Source organism: Sylvia atricapilla, chromosome 8, assembly GCF_009819655.1.
Source record: "Sylvia atricapilla isolate bSylAtr1 chromosome 8, bSylAtr1.pri, whole genome shotgun sequence".
NCBI classification, from domain to species: domain Eukaryota; kingdom Metazoa; phylum Chordata; class Aves; order Passeriformes; family Sylviidae; genus Sylvia; species Sylvia atricapilla.
In genome coordinates, this window is record NC_089147.1 from 5786294 (window position 1) to 5806551 (window position 20258).

At 42.7% G+C, this 20258-nt stretch overlaps 1 protein-coding gene across 2 annotated transcripts in view; it reads right to left on the reverse strand.

Moving 5' to 3' along the window:
* Window positions 1-20258, reverse strand: part of GRK5 (G protein-coupled receptor kinase 5) — a 154429-nt gene that overhangs the window by 20904 nt on the left and 113267 nt on the right. Inside the window, exons 5-9 of one of the 2 annotated variants that reach the window (XM_066323495.1) lie at window positions 9072-9172; window positions 6106-6198; window positions 3881-3944; window positions 3229-3369; window positions 1955-2145 (exon numbers count right to left, since the gene is read on the reverse strand). In XM_066323495.1, the coding sequence (XP_066179592.1) occupies window positions 1955-2145; window positions 3229-3369; window positions 3881-3944; window positions 6106-6198; window positions 9072-9172 (590 nt within the window). Of the gene's footprint in view, window positions 1-1954; window positions 2146-3228; window positions 3370-3880; window positions 3945-6105; window positions 6203-9071; window positions 9173-20258 lie in introns of both variants that reach the window. The other variant, XM_066323496.1, reaches the window with a different exon arrangement.

The following is a 20258-nucleotide window of genomic DNA, read 5'->3' on the forward strand; positions in this document are numbered from 1 at the left end:
AAAAAATAATTTGAGGAGAACCAGCAGCCTTTTACATTTGCTTTCCATGAACAACCAGCCCGTTGACCTTTACTAACATGATGCAGTTGAGAAATGTAACACAAGTGCCATGTTTGACAAGGGAATTCTGAATGAGATAAATCTGACTCTGAGCCTGGTTGTTCTCCCAGGTCACGTCTGCAGCGTGCGTCAGCAGCGGCCCAGGAGATGGGGATGCATCTTCCACTGCTGTGATTTACTCAGGAGCATTTTGTTTATAGAAAATGAAATTAAGTCTGAAGAATAAGTGTTTTGTGATGAATTATTCGCCTTGAGAAGGCAGTAGCATTTAGCTGCTGGATTTTATTGACCTATATAGCACTTCTCACGGGTCCCACAACAGCGCTCTTACAAATGAGGGGTCTCTGCAGATGCTCCTGAAATACTGCTAAAAAATGTCACCTACAAGGATGTAGTATCATTCATCACCAAAATAAATGTGCCATCTGAGGTGTAAAGTAGCAGCTCTTTTAAGAGTAGCACGAAAGCTCCTGCTTAAGGAAGTAAGGTGCCATTTCTCTCAGAGCCATGCACTATTTTAGGTGGTCAGATCTGATTTGTTCTATTAGAAAATGGCATTGGTATGGCATTTTATCAGCCATGTTATGAATGCACCAGTAATTTTTTTCAACCAAATATGATTGTGAAACACTATACTACCTCCTAAAATGTTTGAAAATGTGGTAGAAGGTTTTCTAAGGGAAAAGGAAGCCAGACACTTTCACTTACATTTTTCAATTGACATTAAACACTTAGTACCATTTTGTTCCTTGGGGAAAGAAAGAACCTCCTTCTTGGGTGAGCACCAACTAAATCAGCGTGATATCTGTCTGCCCTCTGTGTGCCAGCTAGCAAGATGCAAGGCAACCCAGTGTCAGTTTGTTAGAGATCTCCAAGGAACAACAATTTGCAATTTCTATGCATACATGCACATGCATCATATGTATTACACACAGGCATATCAGATGATTTAAAGCGTGGCTTGGCTTTTAAAAATAGCATCTTATTGTCTATTAATCATTGTCCTTGGAAGTTCTTTCATCAATTTAGAGGCCCTCTTCTGCTGTGAATGCCAGCAACGATGATTTCACAAGCGGGGATGATGAAGACAAACATTAACTGTTGTTTACAACTACAGTGGCTGTTGATTAAAAAAAATAAATCCTCGTGGAGTCACAAGAACTCTGTCTGCAATCTGCTTGCTTATCCAGCCTGCCCTGGAAAAGTGCTTGTGTAGAGCTGCAAGCCAAACTGGAAGCTGAGAACTTGGGAACTCCTGGAAGCAGCAGCGGCGGCGCCGGGCAGCGCTGTGCCCGCTGGCTGCACCCATGGAGGGTGGGATGCTGCCAGCAGGATGCCTCTGTTGTGTGGCTGGGAATGGGCCCCTTTCCATGGCTGGCACACCAGGATCTCCATGATCCCATCTAGCTAATCACACTCACAGCAGTGAAATCCATGCCCTCTGTCTCAGACACCCTCTTGGGATTGCACGCCCTCTGCAACAGAAGTTTTGCCACATCTGACGTGCTGCATGCAGCCTCTTGTGCAATATAACCTAACTAATTAAAATAGAAGCTTGGATGGAATGATCTCCATTTGATCCCAAGTAGGAACTCAGTTCCTTAATGAAACTACTTTAAATGAACTTCCACCATTTTCTTACATCGCCCAGTGCATGCTGAGGTAGGTTTGGGGAGCTTTGTGCTAGTTCTGTGTAATTTAGACAGGATGTATTTAGGGAAGCAACTGTTTCCTTCCACGATTACTGGATCATGCTGTATTTATACAAAGCCCTGTGAAATTTCAGCCAAAGCACTCAGGCATCTCAGCTGTACAGCACCACAATAAGAAGGGAGGAAGCAGACAATTCTTTCCTACCCAGAAAAGACATCCTAAGACTCAAGAGAGAACTCACCTGTACACAGTATTTTCTCTGTGTAGGTCTTCCAAGCCGCAAAGAATCTCTGCTGCATAAAACAAAGCTCTTTCCTCCTCGAAGCCTGGGTTTCCCATGTTGTAGATATGAAACTTCAGGTCACCTCCGTTCATTATGGTCAGAACTAAACACAGTGCATCCTTTGTTTCGTAGGCATAGGCTAAATTGACCTAGAAAAACATTTGCAGCACAGTTGTGACAGTTCAGATAGCTGCTAAGAAGGAAGTGCTAGCTTTTCATTAAAGATTTTTTTTCCAGAAAATGAAAAAATTACATTGGATTTGGTATGGGCTTTCTTACAATGACAAACATGTATTTTAAAAGTACAGAAAAATTAGATGTCAGGATTCTACAGATTAATTTGTGGAATCCAGCCTATTTATCACCACAAACCGTCATGGCTCAGATGGCTTCAGAGGCTGGACAAACATACTAATTCCAGGCCCATTTTCCCATGTATAAGAAATCTTAGTAATCAAGGGAATCTACACCTCCTGCTGCACTGTTTTGCATCTCAGTGAGTTCACTGGAAGGCCCAGATATCCCAGTCCTGGGGTGATCAAATGGACCATCACCATCAAGGTCAGCATCCTCCCTGAGAGGCTCTGATGGGTGCCCAAGGAAAAATCAGACCAGTCAAAATGTACCCATCACTTTTAAATATGTGCCATCCTCTGGCAGAAGCAGTAAACATGTAAGCAAACACCTTGCATCTGTTGTATACACAGTGTTTCCTAAAATAAGTATAAAGAACATGACAGATGCTGAGATAACACCTTTTTTTTTTTTTTTTTAAAGGATGCACAAGAGCTCGTGTGACTCAGGAGAGCCCTGCATCAGGCTGACCTGCTCCACCTCACTGCTTAGATGCATCTGCAAGCCAACCTCATCTGATCAGTTTGGGGTGAATCTCCTTCAGTCTCCTCCAAGCACCTCTCTGTCTCTCCCAGACCCTGGGAATTCAGGTAGTCACTCTGGACAAGAATAGCTCATCCTGATGCGGCTGTGATGCAAGCCAAGGCTGTAAAACACACCATGTTCCCATGGCAGGCACGGGCCCCTTGACTGCTGCATTTCTCACGGACCAGAGACTGGCATGAGACTCGGCAAAGGTACACGGAGCAGGGCTAAGGTGCGAAGCAAAGGGATTCAGCTTCTGGCACCTTTCCAGGAGCAGGAGATGGAGGAAGCACTGGATTCAACCAGAACAGTGCTCAGCAGGTGAGCAGGGAACCACGGACTTCAATACTCACTACAAACTGACTATTGACTTTTTCTAAAATCTGCTTCTCATTGAGTGCCATGGATTCGCCTTTCCTCTTCTTTATCCTCTTCTTCTCTAATCTCTTGCAGGCGTACATCTTCCCCGTGGCTCGCACTTGGCAGGCGCAGACCTGCGAATTGAGCAGAACAATTGCCGGGTAATTCGAAGCAAACGCCGTGTCTGGGCTGCACTTTACTCCTCACCATCTCCTCTGATTTAGTCCTTTTAAGGCCAGAGACGGCGGCTTAGCGAGGCGGGGGCAGCTGGGGGACTGACTACTGTTTCCAAACCTGCTGGGGAATATTGGTTTAATTATTTCACTTTTCCTCCGCCTGCTTCCTCTCCCACCTCCTTTTGTCTGTGCGGGTTGTAATCTCTCAGTCTGCACCTCCCCTGCCTCTGCTGCCACCTCCAGACACCAGGAAAATACAAATAAGGGTGTGACCCCCAATTCCATTGTAAATGCATCAGCCAACACAAAATAACTCTCAAAAGTGTCCTTTTGAGATTACAGTGTCATGAGGGGTTAAACAGAACTGTCAGCAATTAATGAAAATCAGCCTCTGTCACATCAGGCTCCTGGACCTGCAGTGCCTAAAAGGTAAAAAACAGTCTTAAGAGAAAGTTCCAGAATTACTCACCTCCCCAAAGCCACCTTTCCCCAGGACCCTGTACTGCCGAAAAGTGTTTTTTGTTACTGGTTGCCTGGAAGAAAAGGAAATAAATAAATAAACCCCCCACTACACTATGTTTAATGCACTCTCTGTGATTTATTTATTTCAGAGCATACTTTTGAAAAGCAAAATAGATAAATATTATATAATCCCATTATTTCAAGGTAATCATATTATATAATATAATATATAATTATGTAATTACATTACTTCAATACTATGTATGGCTTGAACTTTTCAATTCCAACATATTAAGCTGTAATAAAATACAACACATTAGTGAGTCATCAGTATAATTTCTGCTAGCATCTTAGGACCAAGGAGGGTTCTGAATCTCCATTATACAGCTTTGGCCTTTGTTAAACAAAGAGGAAGCCTGAGATCTTCCAGTAAGATATTAATTCCCATGACACATAGGAGGGGCTAACACATTGCATTACTTGGCCAGCAAGATGAGAAAAAGAGATCCAAAATTCAAACCACCACAAAATACTTCTGTTGTGTTAAACAGAACATGAAACTTCTATGAATCAAAGGCAGAAACAATCCTGGGAGCAGGAGACGTGGATTTATGTGACATTTACAGGCTGGGAGAGCAGGAAGATCCAAGCCAGTCCATTCCCTCTGGGCTACCTGCTTCCTGGGGGAGCATCTGGGGCAAGAAGAAAGCCAAAGCTAAATTAAGGTTCAACAAGTCTGTCCCTGAGAGCAGAGTGCTCTCCATCACTTGACATGATCCCTACACAAACTCCCAGGCTTCCCACAAAATCTGCTCCACCAGAACGACTCCAGCTCTACGTCCAACTTTTACTTTGCTACTGTAGAAGTTTTACAACATGACAGAAGAAGGATTCTAGCGAAGGATTCAGTGAGATCCCATCTTGCATCCACCACTGAGATTTCACAAGGATCCCAGCGGTGGACAGGAATATTCCTGCTATCCTTGCTCCCCTCTGGCAAGCAGCCAGCCGGCAGAGGGAGCACAGTAACGTGGCTGTTCTCACCACAGGGACGATGAGGTTGATGACAATGAAGAATAAATGCTGAAGTGAATCCTTTCATTAATGCCCATTATTGTTTTCCAAAGCAGGGAGAGAACGGCATGCAGACAGTTAAAACTAGAGAGGAAAATATGTTATTTTCAGTATTCCATCAGGCTGCTGCAAACGCTTTTCGGGTTAAAAGCAACAATTAGTAGTGATAACTACATTTTCAGCAATGTCCTGGGAGTAAATGGACTCTGTGACTTCTCCTTTGGAGCCAGCAGGCTGTCAGAAGGAGCTGTTGATCATTCCATGCTACTAACATCTCTTTGCTAATCCTGAAAACAACTCTCCCAGTTTCTTAAGCCAGGCATATCCAACAGTTTGTCACACTTGTTGGGGGAATGGAAAAAAAAAATCCTCAAAGCCTTGCAGAAAATTCCTTATCCCTAATGTGAAGATAGATAGGAAATAGCCTGGCTAGAGATGAATCACCCGGTGTTTTTTTAATTGAAATGGAAGAGTAAATGCTGGCCTCAGTAAAGATGGCATGTGGAGCATGTCTTGGCATGGAATGGCTCTTCCCTCTGCCCACCCCTCTTGAGCAGCAGCTTTGCAGCTTTCCAGGGAGAGGAACTGGCACAGCTCCTTTGATCTGGAGGCGTCCTGCTGACACACTGCTCATGGATCCGGCCCGAACTCATCCGCCGTAATTAATTCCATTTGTGGAAAATGGGGCTTCTCTCAGCTCAAGGTCACTGTCACCCAGCAGTGACCGTCTGCTACAGCACTCCCTGACAAGGGAAAGGCACAAGCCCCTTTCCTTGCAAATTAATACCCACTAAGGCTGCCTGGTTATTAAACGGGCTCAGGAATGTCCAGCCAATAAATACAGTGAGAGGACCTATACGCCACATTTTTTCTCTCTTTAGAGTGATTTAATAACAGTGACAACTGGTCCAGACAAAAAGTCACCACATTCAGAGGGTAGCTAAACAGAAAGACAGCTGAAGTTGCTGAATGTACATTAATCATACCTAATATGTTTAATGTACCTAAGACCATTAAATGGTCGAGCACTTGAGCTGTAGAAGCAAACATTATCTCAACTGGCAGATTTCGAGCATATTCACAGACTTTGCATGGAAAGTAAAAAGAAACCTTTTTATTTATTTTTATTAAAAAAATAAATAATCTTGTGACACTTACCTTTCCAACCATTTCCACTGGAGAAACCTATCGAAGTACATGCTGTTTAGGTACTCTTGGAATGGTTCCCCACTGAGGTGGTCAAGGACAGATCTATCTCAGATGAAAAGGATATATAAGCATTTTATAATCCTGAACTTCGAGCAAAAGAGAAACAAAACAAGAGGAGAAAAATCCAGTCTTCTTTTACGGTACGATTCTGTTATTTCTACTTTATTTTGTACTTTATTTTGCTCCCTGTTTCAATAAAGAAACAAAGTGATGTGCTTGATGTATTTCATAACAGGAGGCCTCATACAAGCTGAATACTGGTGATGCTTGCTGAAAATTATCAGGGCAACTCCCACTGGCTTTAATGGACTTTTACAGAGGCTGTTAAGCACCAGACAGTGAATGTCATTGCTTCTGTTAGTAAACTGAAACAACACCCTCAGGAACTGAGCTCCTAAACTTTGAGGGATGTTTACATCTGGATAGAAAATTTGTGGCTGAAGCCCATTTCTATCAAAGAGAGACCGTCAGAGGTATCATTTTGAGCAAAAAGATCAGTTTCAATTCCTGCTATATAGAAGAATTAGTACATGTGACTAAAGTCAGAGGGGATTTCCTAACAGCTATGTGCTTTGCAGAGTAAAACAGAGGGACAAGTTTGATCAGGGATGTGAATTTGCTTCTGGATCAAGAAAAAAATTCTAGGGCTCACACAGTGGATGCAGTCTTTTGCATAATGGAAGGAATAAAGGAATAAAAAGGCCAGTCTGCAAATTTGAGGATGAATTCTGTTGCTTGTGACGGGCAGCAAACAGCCAGAGAGCATCAGCCATCCTGTCAGAAAGGCCAGAGGTTTGAAACTAAGAAAACAGGGGCTGGGCTGGGAGTTGTCTAAAATGAAGGTGGTCATGTTGTTTAGCAACTGCTGGTGTTGGTTCTTGCTTTGCTTACTGGGGCTCCTGCATCCACCTCTGCTGGCAGCATTGGCAGGACAGAAGCTGGGTTTGGGTGGAAAGTGCCCAAGGAAATGAACATTTCTGTCTGGGGGTATACAGACACGTTTGTGTCTGTGTCTAAGGGCATAGAGACACATTTCCAGATCTTGCTGGAGGGAGGAAATCCTCTCTGAATGACTGCTCTAGTCTGGGGATGGATAGTCTATGTCTTACCCCGGGGCAGTTTTCTGAGCAAACAAGTCACCATGAGTAATGTGTCTCCTCAGTTCAGTTCCTCCTTATTCATGAGCTAGTATTTTTGGAATTTCTCAACTGTTTCATTATTATTTTTTTTGTAATTCTTGCACCATCAGTTTGGAGAAGGCAGGTAATTGCACATGTTCAGTATGCACAAGCCAAATTGTTGCTGTCTTCATTAGCTTTGACTGGACACAAACTACAACAGTTTCCCCTCATGGATTAAAGATTACAAAATAAAATAAAAAGTGAGTCTTAATTTGCTTTAACAAATGTCCAAATTCAACATCAGAATTCTAGGTGAAGTTGGAGGAAGGCAGGAGCAGTCAGTCAGAATATTAAAGGTAAAAGCAGAAGTTAAGTTTTACACACATTTTTCTTGCAGGCTGATTTTTATCTATGAAGATGTGAATAAAACTCATCCCATCCCAGCTCCTACAGGACAGCAGGCTTCATACTTGTATGTCTGCCTCCCTTTTCTGGTCTGACTGTGAGCCCTTCCAAAAGTAACATCGTTCAGTACCAGTAAATACCACCAGCAAGTTCTTAAAACTTCCTTTTGACCTCATTTTAGTCTGTGTGAAAGTATCAGCATGTTTATTAACAAGGTCCCAAACCTGGCTCATTCCTGAGTTTCAGCCGGGATGAAGGAAGGAGCCTGCATTAAGTGGTGTCCAATGCTCGCCCTTTCCATTCAGTTAATTAAAAGCTGCACGTATTTTAAAAGAACAATAGCTGCCTTTCAGCAGTTGTTTGCTTTTTAGTTCCCCTCTTTGGCAACAACAAAGTGCATTTTAGAGGGAGCTGTCAGCTTTCAAACCGATTTGAGGAGTGGAAACAGGCACCAGGGGGGTTTGCGTGGAGCACAGCTCTGCCTTTGTCACTGGGACTGGCACCCACAAGTGGTGCGAGTTTCAGAGCATCTCTACAGGACACCAGGCCAATGCAAGGAAACTGCCTGCGCTATAAGAGCAGGCCAGAAATAACCCACAGCTCCTACCAACGCAAAGAATAACTGGAACCAGAAAAGGTCAATGAAATGAGTCAAAACAATGAATGACAGCGGAGCAAATTTTACAAATCCCCATTACATCACCCAGGGAAAACAGACCGCGCTCGGCCAGGAACCGCATGGGCCCGCGTGCCATGATCCCTCCTTTTCATATTTTTATTGGTTTATGATCTACTGGCGTGGACGGGCTCGGGGCAGGGTTTGCAGAGGCACATTGCATACCTGGAGCTTTAGCACATAATGGCACAAATCGCTGCAGAAACTGATAAGCCTTTTCCCAGACAAAGGGTGAAATAATGCACGTTCGTTTGAACGCCACAGACAGACAGAAAGCATTAAAAAAGCCCCGTTCTCCTGGTGAAGATTTTCTGGAAAAGCCATGCGGAGCAAGTTTGCACATTCCTCTGCCTAAATGGACTGTATAGCCACTTAATTTTTATTCACTTTGAAACAGAGATGTTTTCTTTGGATACATTATCATTGTAGCTCTTTTCACACAGCATGAAATCCACGGCTGGTTTGCTTGGCTAGAACACTCTGTCAAATACCTGAAACAGTAAGTGCCTGTGCGCAGCGTATATAATGGCATGGAAATATTTATTATATTCTGTTCAGATGAAATGACTTCACCACTTGTCAGCTCTGCCTCTAGGACTGCGAGCACAGATACCTGCTCAGGTTCACACTGAAATGTCTCTCTCTACCTGACACGTTCCTGACAAGCTGCTGGCTGAAGCTCTGTGATCTTTCGGGTGTCGTGTTATACTTACTTTGTACAGGGAGAGAACAGCTCTTTGCAGGGGCTGTTTTCGAGTTTCTCCTCTGTCTGTTGGACAAGTTCTTGACTGACTTCGGGAACATAGGCTGGAGACTAGGGAGAGAAGAGAGGGGCACATTAACTCCCTGACGAGATGCAGATTCTCCTCTCTCAACGTGTGAGAGGCACATTCATTATTTATGCCCCTGAGCTGCTTCCATTCAATTCCAGCGGTTGTGTAAAAGCAAAGGGGCCTTACGTCAAAGAGCAGTAAAATAGGATACCGTGGCAACTCGCTCCACATTCCACTCTATCCTCACATTGCTTTTCTGCCTTCTCCTGTACCTTCACCTCCTTGCCCAGCCTCATGAATATGCAGGACCCACTCCTTGCCAATTCTTTGAACTGCTCCCTTGCATCCCATGAAAAATGTGCTGGCTTGAACTGTGTACAGGCCATTCTATTGAACAAAAGAGAATTTGCCCAGTGTTTTCACTTCATGGGTGATTCATTGTGCTGTCTGAAAAACCCATCTTTTTATTTTTTTTTTTTTTTAACCAGCAAAGCAAAACAAGAGCAGAGCATTGGTACTTACTGATATAGACCTACATCTATCTATATATAAAAAGATGTTCACAAAAGTATCTGGACACCTTAGTTCATCCTTATAAAGACAAAAATAATTCAGCAGCTCTAAAATAATAATTTCAAAAAGGAACTTTGCCAACCAACCACATAAAACTCTTTTCATCCTCTCCTCCCTTTGGAGAGAATGTATATTCAACCCTGCAAAAAGCTCTTACCAAAGAGAGGTCTCTTGCAATATGCCTTGATGGTTAACCAGTTTAGGACTTTTGGGACTAATTATCTAAACCCACAGTTTTTTAGGCAGCCCACATTCTTACACACTGATCTTATACTGTAATTATATTACAAAGTGTATATTTGTGTGTGTGCACCTATTTATAGGTATTTCTCCCATGTACATGAGAGTCTTTTTATATAACCAATTGGATTTGGGTATTTTCAATAAACCCAGGCACAGATGATAAAATCCTCTTTCCTTGCAGGATCCTTACTGCTCAGTAGGGTCCCCCATCCATGCCCAGTACCACCAGATGTGCTGAGTGGGTGGGTCACAGAGCATCATCCCTCATTCCTGGCCAGATGTTCTCATTAACTCACCCCTAGTTAGAGATATCTTGGCAGGCACTGAAATGATTGCAGGCAGAGTTCAAAAACACTGGGAATGAGGACAGAGCAAGGGGCAGAGGTGGAGCCACAGAAAATCTCCAGCATACTGAAAGCTGAATTAAGTCTTTTATCTTTTCCTTCCCACTGCTGAAATGTGAATATGATCCTGGTTGTGACATGAAAAAGTAAGTTTGTTCCACTTGAATGTTTTTAAATAGGAACATGGTTTACAGAACTGTCTGTGCATGCTGTGCAATGCACTCTCCCTGCTCAGCCTTGACAGACAATCTGCAGAACGTGCTGGGGACACCTCTGACCTCGCTGAAATATTTCCTCAATATATTCCTCCTTTTCTTCAATATATTCCTCCATTTCCTCAGCAAAAGATATCTAGGGAACACCCACTTTTAATCACAGACAGAGTAGATTACTAATAATTAAGAAGTCTCATGGTTTCTTGAGAGGTAGATAAGCCCCTCGTGTTATCATCTAAAAGACTGAGACTGAGACAAAGCCAGATTTTCTCAGCTTGACTGACCACGGAGGTAAGTATACATGCCCACAACAAAACCTAAGTCCTAGTTTTAGTTCAAGAGAGTAAGTAGGAGCAAGAGGAAAGCAATATGAGAACTACAAAGAAACCTCAGAAGTCCAGTTTTCCAGTCCTACGGAAACTACTGGGGGAAAAGACAGGGAAGCAGATAAACCCAAAGGCTTTTAAAGCAATATTCATACATGAACAAAAGCCTAATGATTAACAGCATTTCAGCTGAGTTTGGCTAGAAATCAGATTAATGAATACTTTTAATGTACAATTTATATACTCAGTGGATACACATTTGCACAGACATGCTCACTGGTAGCCCAAAGCTGGTAGGTGGCTGTGTGAATCCAGTCCAAGTCCTGGTTCAAGATGATCATGTCTCTGATTTACAGGGAACAGAAACACCCCTGAACTCCACAGTTTTGGGACTGCTGTGGACCAGGAGTGTCTTTTGATGTGAATGGAGCAGCACTTCAGTAAAATCCATACTGGGGCCTCTAACAGAAGTTACTGCTGGCTACATCTGGAACTTGTTCTGCATTTAGAGGTCAAAACTGGAATCCAAAAGCTAAGTACTAAACTGCATAATTACTCATTTAGACCAAGTGACCTGATTCTTACTCATGCCATGCAACTTCATCTCCCATTGGGAATTCATTTCCCAGTGGAAGGTAAACTGCCTTGAGGTTAGTGTTCAAGATCATGCCCATGACACATTACCAGAGCACTAATTCCATCAAACTTTGTCTGAGATCAAAGTACATTTAAAAAAATAAAGTGTAAGCATCAGCTAACTCTTATTCATAATGAGGAAATTAAATCCTTGTAGTGAAAGGGGGGAAGAATGGGCAAAAGAAAGAGTAAGACAATGTGGGAAGTATTTAAAAATGACACAAACTGTGATTCCTCGCTCCAAATTTGTGAGACATACAGTCACCACTCGGTTTTTCAGAACCACTCATTGCTGACCTCTGAGTCTTTATTTCCTCTGCACAAACTGGGAGCAAGGCAACAATATCAAAGTAGGCAAAGACATGAACACACTGAAATCCTGGGCATAGACTAAGGCCTTAGAGTGCAGTGCAAACACTTCCCTAAACCACTCCATTTTCTATAACAATAGAGTTAGTTTCTTTCTCCAAAGGCTGATCACTTCCAAAGCTTCTGTAGACCCAGCAAAACATTTTGTGTCGTTCTACAGCCCTTCACAGAGTTTAGGGCTCCACATGCCCTGGGAGGAACACACTCAACCCTTTCCAACTCTGCCTGCAGTTCAGGGAGCCTTTGTATGACCCTCCCTGAGAACCTCCTTGAGACTTCACAGTTCCCAGTGCTTCCATTAAACAGCCATGGCTGCCATTTTCCCTGTGTGAATACTGTGCATACCCACAGCCTTCAGGAGTTAAAACAAAGCCAGAAACAATTACAAACCAAAACCCAACCCACCAACCTACTTTTGCTCCCTGGAGAGCCATTAGGTAGTGCAGGTTATGCATGCAAGGAAGCATTTGGATCCCAAGAGTGAAAGCTTCCAAAGGTAACACTTTGGCCATTTACAGATGAAAAAGTTGCTCCTTCCCTGGAGGGGTGCAGAAGATTTCTGCAGCCACAGTGAAATGGTTATTAACACCATTCTCCTGCTGCATTATGGGCAATGGCCGTAAAAGCAAATTTGGCTTTTACAAGGGAACAGAGACACCTTTTCCAACATATTAAATGTGCTGTGGCAGCTAGGAGAGCCATACACCATGATTAAGACCATTACATCTGAGCTTGTGACAAAGAATATTCTGCTAACTCCTCAGAAACACCTGCAGAAACCAGTTACACTTTCTTGCATTCAAAACAAAACACTGGGGAGTTATAACAAGTATAGTTCCATATTTCCCCCAATGGCTATTGTGTTTCCTGAAGGCAAAGAAAGAGATTCTTGATCTCACTTACAATAATGTAATCAGAAGTTATGCCAGTCAAATCAACTGATTAACACCAGGATAAAGCTGATGGAACTGAAGCAGATTCTTGGCAGCACAAGATGTGCTTTAGTTGATCCTTAAAATTTCTCTCATCACATTATCCTTATTGATCAGACATTTTAATAATACTCCATAAGTCCACACTACTTTTAGCAGGTTTTAACCAAAACCTCCTACCTCCTGTACCTTCTCTTTTATGGTCAGAAACTGAAAACCTTTGTAGAAATATTTTGCTGGCATAGCAATAGCTCAGTTTTATGATACACCCCCATTTAATTTTTAAGAAAAGAATGCAACTAGGAACTGTGTTAGTGGTTATTTGAGAAACAAGAAATGGATATGCAGTTACTTCTGAGTGTCATTAGCCCACCCTGAGAAAAGTCTCCACTTCTAAATTTTATTTTTTTCTGTCTTTATAAGACAAAAGAGTTCCTCTCAGATGCTCCTCCCTTTCCATAAATGGCATGAGAAATTACTGATATGTCTCACACTTGCTCAGGGTTAGCTGTGTTCATGTCCACAAAAACTCTGGATGCCAGCAGAGTCCTGTCCAACAGCAGTGCCTGGTGCTGCCCATGGCCTGGCACCCTACTGAAGTACTGAAGAGTAGCAAAGTCTGGTTCAGATCAGATGAAAGCTTCCAGGCTGTGTGACTCCCCTTTATCTGTTATTTTGAATGTCATGTTGCATCGCTACACTTTAAAATGTGGCCTCTCCTCTTCTGACAGCTCTGTAAGTTTTGCTACAGGCTATTTCGCTCAGACCTCCAAGACCCAGTCTTTGCTGAGTTCACTGAACAGGACAGCCATCAAAAAAACCTCCTAAAGTCATCTCTGTGTTGTGAGTCTCTATGGGACTCACAACATATCTCAGTGTTTCCCATGCAACTGTGTGGGGGACATCCAACCTTTTGTTCATCTATCAGGAAATCAAATTCTTTATCAAAGAAGCTCAAGTGCTGGCAGTACCAAGGGAGGCATTCAGAATATCTTCTTTTTTGCTTTTTCAAGAAGATGTGTTATTTGTTCTACCTTTTCTTATGAGATAACTTCCAAATGTTTGCTGTGCAGCACCTCAGTCAAGACATGATGTGCTACAGGTGCTGCCTCCAAGCCTGTGGGAGTGAAAGCAGACAGCCAGCAAGCAGAATTTGGCACTTCCAAGGAACAGAAGCATTTTCCTGGCAGCCCAGCAGCTGGGGTTCACATTTCTGGAACTGAGGTGTGGTGAGAAGCAGCTGTCCCCAGTTATTCCCAGAGCCCAGAGCAGATGCACCCACAACACAAACCTGCCTGGGCAGGGCTGGTTCATTGTGTGTAATGCTGCTGTTTCCCTGGGAAAAGTGCCCAAATGACAAAGTGGACTGAGAGGGATGTGCTGAGGCTACAGCTAAAGACATATCCAGCTGGGGTCACCATCATTTGAGAAACTTATAGAGTGCTAACAAGAGCACCAAGTGCCAGGAGTGTTGGGAAACATGCTTGGGAAAAAAAGCCCAGAGGAAAGCACTGAGGAACTAGATCTGTTTAGTCTGGAAATGCAAGGGTGAAACTTGATAAAGGTATTTTAATATAGAAATGTTTTTAATAAAAAGGGCAGGGATCAATTATTCTGCATATTCTGCTCTGCTCTAGGGGAATGATGTGAAGAAATCCACTTAATTGGATATGAAGGCTTTTTATTCTAATTTTTCACACAGGGAAGCAGAAGACCAGGCCTATGAATATTGTGGAATCTGTTCTCAGACCTCCAAGGGCACTCAGACATCTGTTGATCATCTAAGTGTATTTGATCTCTGTTCAATGCAAGAGGCTCTTGAGCCCTTTCCCAGTCCTTTGTACCGATGATTTTGCAAAATGCTGAGCTTCATAAAGCACAGGCACATGACATGACCATGAGAACAGATGAGGAAGGGAGTCTGTTTGCTGAGTGCCCACCAGAGGAAACCTGTAGCTCTGAGTAAAGGAATAAGAATCTTCCTTGCAAATCAACAATCCTGCTTCAAAGACTTGTCTCAATCATCACTGTCTCCTAAAAAAATAAATCAAATGGCTTGCAGTTCCCTGAACTTCAGACCAGAAAAAGGGAAAGCATTGAGTTTGGCCAAACTGACTTTGTAAGAAACAGCAGGTAATTCAGAGGTAATTCTTTATCCTTACACAGTGACTTTCATCTTAAGAACCTCAAAACATTAAAGCTTTATTGCAGGATTAAGCCTTCATGAGCTAGGTGGCAATCTCACAATATTTTACAGAACAGTGAACAGGAGGTTAAGAGATGTGTTTTGCAGAAGATTTGATCGTCACCTGTGACTGAAATCAAAGAAGTCTCACTGAGATAAATGAAAGCTAGAGATACTCAGATTCCTCAAATCAGTCCAATTGTTGCTTGCAATTAGTGAATAAAGAATAGAAACCTAGAAGTACAGGCTTTAATTTCATACCAGCTCCTGCCAGTGGATGTGAGTCATCAGGGTGTCTTACAGCACAACTGTTCATCACTACAGAAACTATATGAACCAGAAAGATTCCACACTCTTTAGATTGAATAGACCTCATGCAAAGTCTGTCACAAACACAACTGCTTTCCTGGCAAGTTTCAGGCATGCAGCTGATACTGAAACATGATGAGTTATTTTAGAAGTCACTTGCGTAAAATAAATAACGTGCAGCATATGTTATGTTTCAGGTTATGAAAACATTCCACAACAAACTGGCCTAAAACAATTAAAAACGTTTCAGTCAATGGACAAAAGTTCAAGCTGTAACTTTTCTTGAGCTGCCTCTGCTTCCAAGCATTTGTCTTCATGATATGTGTATTTTCAGATGTTGACAGCAACGTTCCACATATAATCTGTTTGAAAATCTCCACACAGACTTGCTACTAGTAGAGACCTCAAAACTATGACAGAAACAGGCTAAAATGAACTTCTTGTGTGAGATGATGCATGATCAGACAAGAAAAGCCCATACACAAAAACCTGGAAATTTTGGCTTCATCCAGCAGCCTAAGCCAGAGCCAGGGAAATTCCAACCATGCAGCCAGGGACTGACTGAGGGAAAGTGTGAAGGGGCTGACAGGGGGAACCCAAAATCCTTTCAGCTGGGAAAGACCTTTCAGATCACTAAGTCCCACCAAGAAATTCAGAGGAGAGCAGTGGATGAGGAGATGGAATGTCTTGGCTGTATTTCAGTTTTGGGAAATCGAGGCTGGGCATTCCTGGTGAGGAATCCCAGCACTGTCACAGCACACGCAGTCTCCTGATGAACAGAAATGTTGAAACATTCTTTTGCCTTTTTCTGTGTCTGATCTTATCTGTTCAGTTTGAGCTGTATGTGCAGTAAACAGCCAATTCTACATCAGGAGCAGCTGCAACACTTTAACTAATCAACTTCTGCATTTTCTTTTCAGCTTTTTTTTTTTTTTTTCCTGCCAAAGTCATTCGGGTCTGTATGAGACGAACCAGAAAAGCAAAAGGCTTCATAATTCCAGGATATTTGCTTTGAGGTGACAGATGTAGGAATTGGCAGCGAGGTGGATGGGGAGCATGGAAGGCAGCTGTGTTATTAGTAGCAATTTATCTATTACAATAGTGTGTAGACATGACACCTAAGAATGGGAGCCTGTAGTGCCAGGCACTAGAGACACGTCATGAGAGCCAGAGCTTCCAAAGCAAACCAATTTCACCAGCCCTGGGACTGGGAGCAGAGGCCAAAGATATGAAAGACCCCATCCAGGATTACAGAGAGGGTCAATGGCAGAGAAAATATTGAGCCCAATCCCAACAGCCGGGGCAGGATCACTTGCTGTATCTGAGTGAAGCAAATCAGCAGTGCCTGTCAGCTGTGGGGTTTGTTTTGTAGCTGCAAGCTGATCTGGAGTCATGACAAATCTGTTTTCCCTAATATGCTACTGAACTATCAAAACACATGTTGACACACAGAAAAATACAATGACTGCAGACAACAGAGCCCTCAGCAAGCAGCTGAGCATGTTCTAGCCTGGAGGGGTTGTACTAATACCACACAAAGGGCCAGCTCAGTTCTTGGAGTAGATCTGAAGTGGCTTCAGAATCTCTCACTTGCCCTGGACTCCTTGGGGTACCCCTTGTACCTCAGCAAGGCCAACAGCAGAAAAATGGCAAGTTTCCTGCCTGGGTTCCCAGCATCCTTCCTCTTCGGTGCTGGGATACAAGCTGTAGTCTAGAACCGTGCCCTTCCTTGGAGAAACAGCAGCCTCTGAGGTTTCCTTTCTGACAAGTTCATAGGAAGTAGATGAATTATTTTTTGGCTCTCCTGTCAGTCAGCAACAGGGTCTGCTATCTGGCTACACCTTGTTTTTCCTCTTCTCAGTCGACATCTTTGTAGCTGCTCCTTTCTAGAAACCGCATTTCTGCTCCCGATAGTGGCAAACAAGCAACCGCCACGCAAATGACGTGAGTCAACATGTTTCCTACATAAAGCTTTTCAGTCCAAAGTGTGGTTTCCTTGGAATGTTGACTTATTTGATTCAGAGAAATCTAAGGGCATAACCACAACAGGAGTTTCGGAGCAACAAAGGAAAGGACTGCCTAGGCTCAAGAAAGAGAAAACTCTTCCTGGCTCCTACTGGTGACCAAAGCTTAAACATCCAAAGTCCCATAGAAAGTAATTTTGAAATAACAAATTGTCCCATGAGACAAAATTTAGTTGCTTCATCATCTCCCTTTGCAAGTCCAGTGAATCAGCTGCAGACTTTATACTCTTCAATTAAACAGAAACACTCACCGCAATCCCATCCAGCTACAGGGTTTTTGGTACAGCTTATTTTAAGAATCTAAACTGGTCAGCAGAGAAGATATGCTTTTGACTTCAATTAGTGAGAAATTTGGCCTCACAAGAAGTGCTTGGCAGGATATTTTTCTGGATCTTCAAACCCTAGTCCTTTCCTACCCATACTTTTAAAATTATTTAGAAACATGCTCATAGAGGTTTCTTCACCAAAGAAACACATTTTTCCTCCTTTCTGTAGACAATAGGTTTATTGGAGGGGTGCTCATAAACCAGCCAGCTGAAATTGTTTTAAATAAACTTGCTTTTAAAACAGAGGAAGGGAAAGTTTTGTTTTACTCGTTGTTGCCCTTTTTCTGCCTTTAAAGCATTTTGCACTCAGATTAAAGGATGAAAAGAGATGAAATAACCTGTAGCTGTCAGCAGCATGAGGAGGGCAGCTTAAGGAAGAGAGAAGAGAAGGTTTATGTCAACCAGGATTTTCTCTCCACCCCACAGTGAGGCTGCTCACAATCCTTTGGAGCGTCACAGAACCACTTTTGTTAGCAACCCAACAGAGTCATGACTATAGAGCATTGCTACAAGCACTCAGATATTTGATAAAGCTCTCTGGGGCAACAATGTATTCTCACTATCACTAGCAGCAAACACGACAGGACAATTTTGAAAGCTTCTCTTCTCAGGAAGTCTTTTTTCTCTTGTCACATGTGCTTAATAGGTTTGGATGACATCCAGTGTCCAGCCTCTTATCAGGACTTTCCTACCTTTTAACAGCCTCCTGCACTGATGGATGGCCTAAACATTAGCAGGCAACCTTATGTTGCAATAGTCATAGCTTGGCTTCCTCTGGTAAACCAAATGTCATTTGTTCCATTAAAAAAAAATCAAAAACCAAAACAACAACCCCTAAACATATAAACACTCATTTACAACCTCAACCTTACTGAATGGCTTTCTTGCAGGAAAACAAACAGATCCCTGCTTGAATTCACTCCTGAGACACAAGGCTGGAAACAGGAGTAACCCTTCCATTGCAAGCTGAAGCCTGATCCACACTGAGCTCCAATGAAGGGCTGTTTTGCCATCACTTGCAGGGGGGGATTCTACAGAATTTGCCTTAGTCTTTTTCCATTTGCAGGTCAAAATCCTGAGGAAACACTTGAATGAAAAAATGAAAATCTAAAAGAGAGTCTGGGAAGGTCTTGAAAAGAATTAGGAAATGAATTAAACAAACATCAGGCAGGGACCAGTGGCTCACTGACAGAAAGACTGGAAACACCAGGAAGGCAAACAAAATCACTGCTGGAAACGGGGCATTCCCAGATCACCTGGATCCCACAATCCATTAGCAATCATATGGTAACAGCCATCTGCAAAGGCTGAGAGAAGACATTTATTGTAGGGAATGACACGCTGTTCGCAGTGGCATATTCCACTCTTCCTCACTTCTGCTTGTTGGACAAACAACATCAGAGCAAGGCTAATAAACTTGCTACGTGCTTGATTTTTGACTCAGGTCAGAGCCTGACTTGGTTAAAAAATAATAAATTAGCATACAAGCTAAAGCTGGGCAAGCAGGTTAAATGACTTTCTTCAGTGTTGTTGGATTACTGGGAAAAAATATTAAACATGAATAACTTGAAGTGTTACACATCCACAACATAAATTTGCTGATTATTTCTAAATCAATTTGTAAAAAACCCCAAAATCTTTTAAAAATCTTGCTTTTTACACTTACTTAGCAATATTTTAAGGAAATTAAATGTATTTTTCCTGTGAAATTTAAAACCTTGTGATTCCTGGTTCCAAGTTAAAATAGCACACTCTACCAGCTTATTGATTCTTCTAGTTGCATCATCCCAAACAAAGGTGTCAGCCTCAGACATCTCATCTGAATTTGCCTGACCCATCCTTGTGAAGTACTCAGATGCTGAAGTCTCCAGATGTTTTCCCAGAATCCTTATTTCCTATTACAAGGCAATCAGGTGAGGAATAAGGTATGATCAACCTCCATTTTCAACGCGTGCCTCTTCATTGTCTTCTTTGTTGGGATCAAGCCTAGAGTTGCCTGTTACTGCTTCTGAGTTTAGCACAAGGAATCCTGAGCTCAGGGAGGCATTGGTTGACCCATTATGCTTTTAGTTTCAGAAATCTGAAACTGAACCAACCAGCAAAGTTGCAGCAAGTCAGGGACTGGAAGGAGTGTGAAGGTCAGGTCCTCAAAGGACTCCTGAACTATTGAGAAATTGTGCACAGAAAACCGTGTGGGTATGCCATGCAAGGTAACTTAATGCATCCTGCATTACAGCTAGCATGGAATTCACCTCGTCACACTTTAATCATTTAAGAGCTGAGACACTCAGAGTCTCCCCAAGCTTCCTGTAGCCAGTGGGCAGAAGGAGTCATCTCATCTCTCCAATCCAGATGCCTCCAAGGCTGAGTGCTGGGAATGCAAGAGACTGGACTCACCAGAGGTCTATTTTAATGTCATTCTGTGCAAACACACAAAAGCCATCTCCTGCAGATTTCTGGATGTTTTGCAAGTCAATGTTCCAGACAGCTGGAAAAGGCTGATTCCTTTTTTCCCATGTGAGCAAAATTTTCAGGCAGAAGGGGCTGTTTCTGGGAAAGCTGAATGGACCTGGAAGTCTTTTAGAATTAACTTCCCTGGCCACTGGATAATCCATACAAACCAAATATAAGTCCTGAGGGGCATG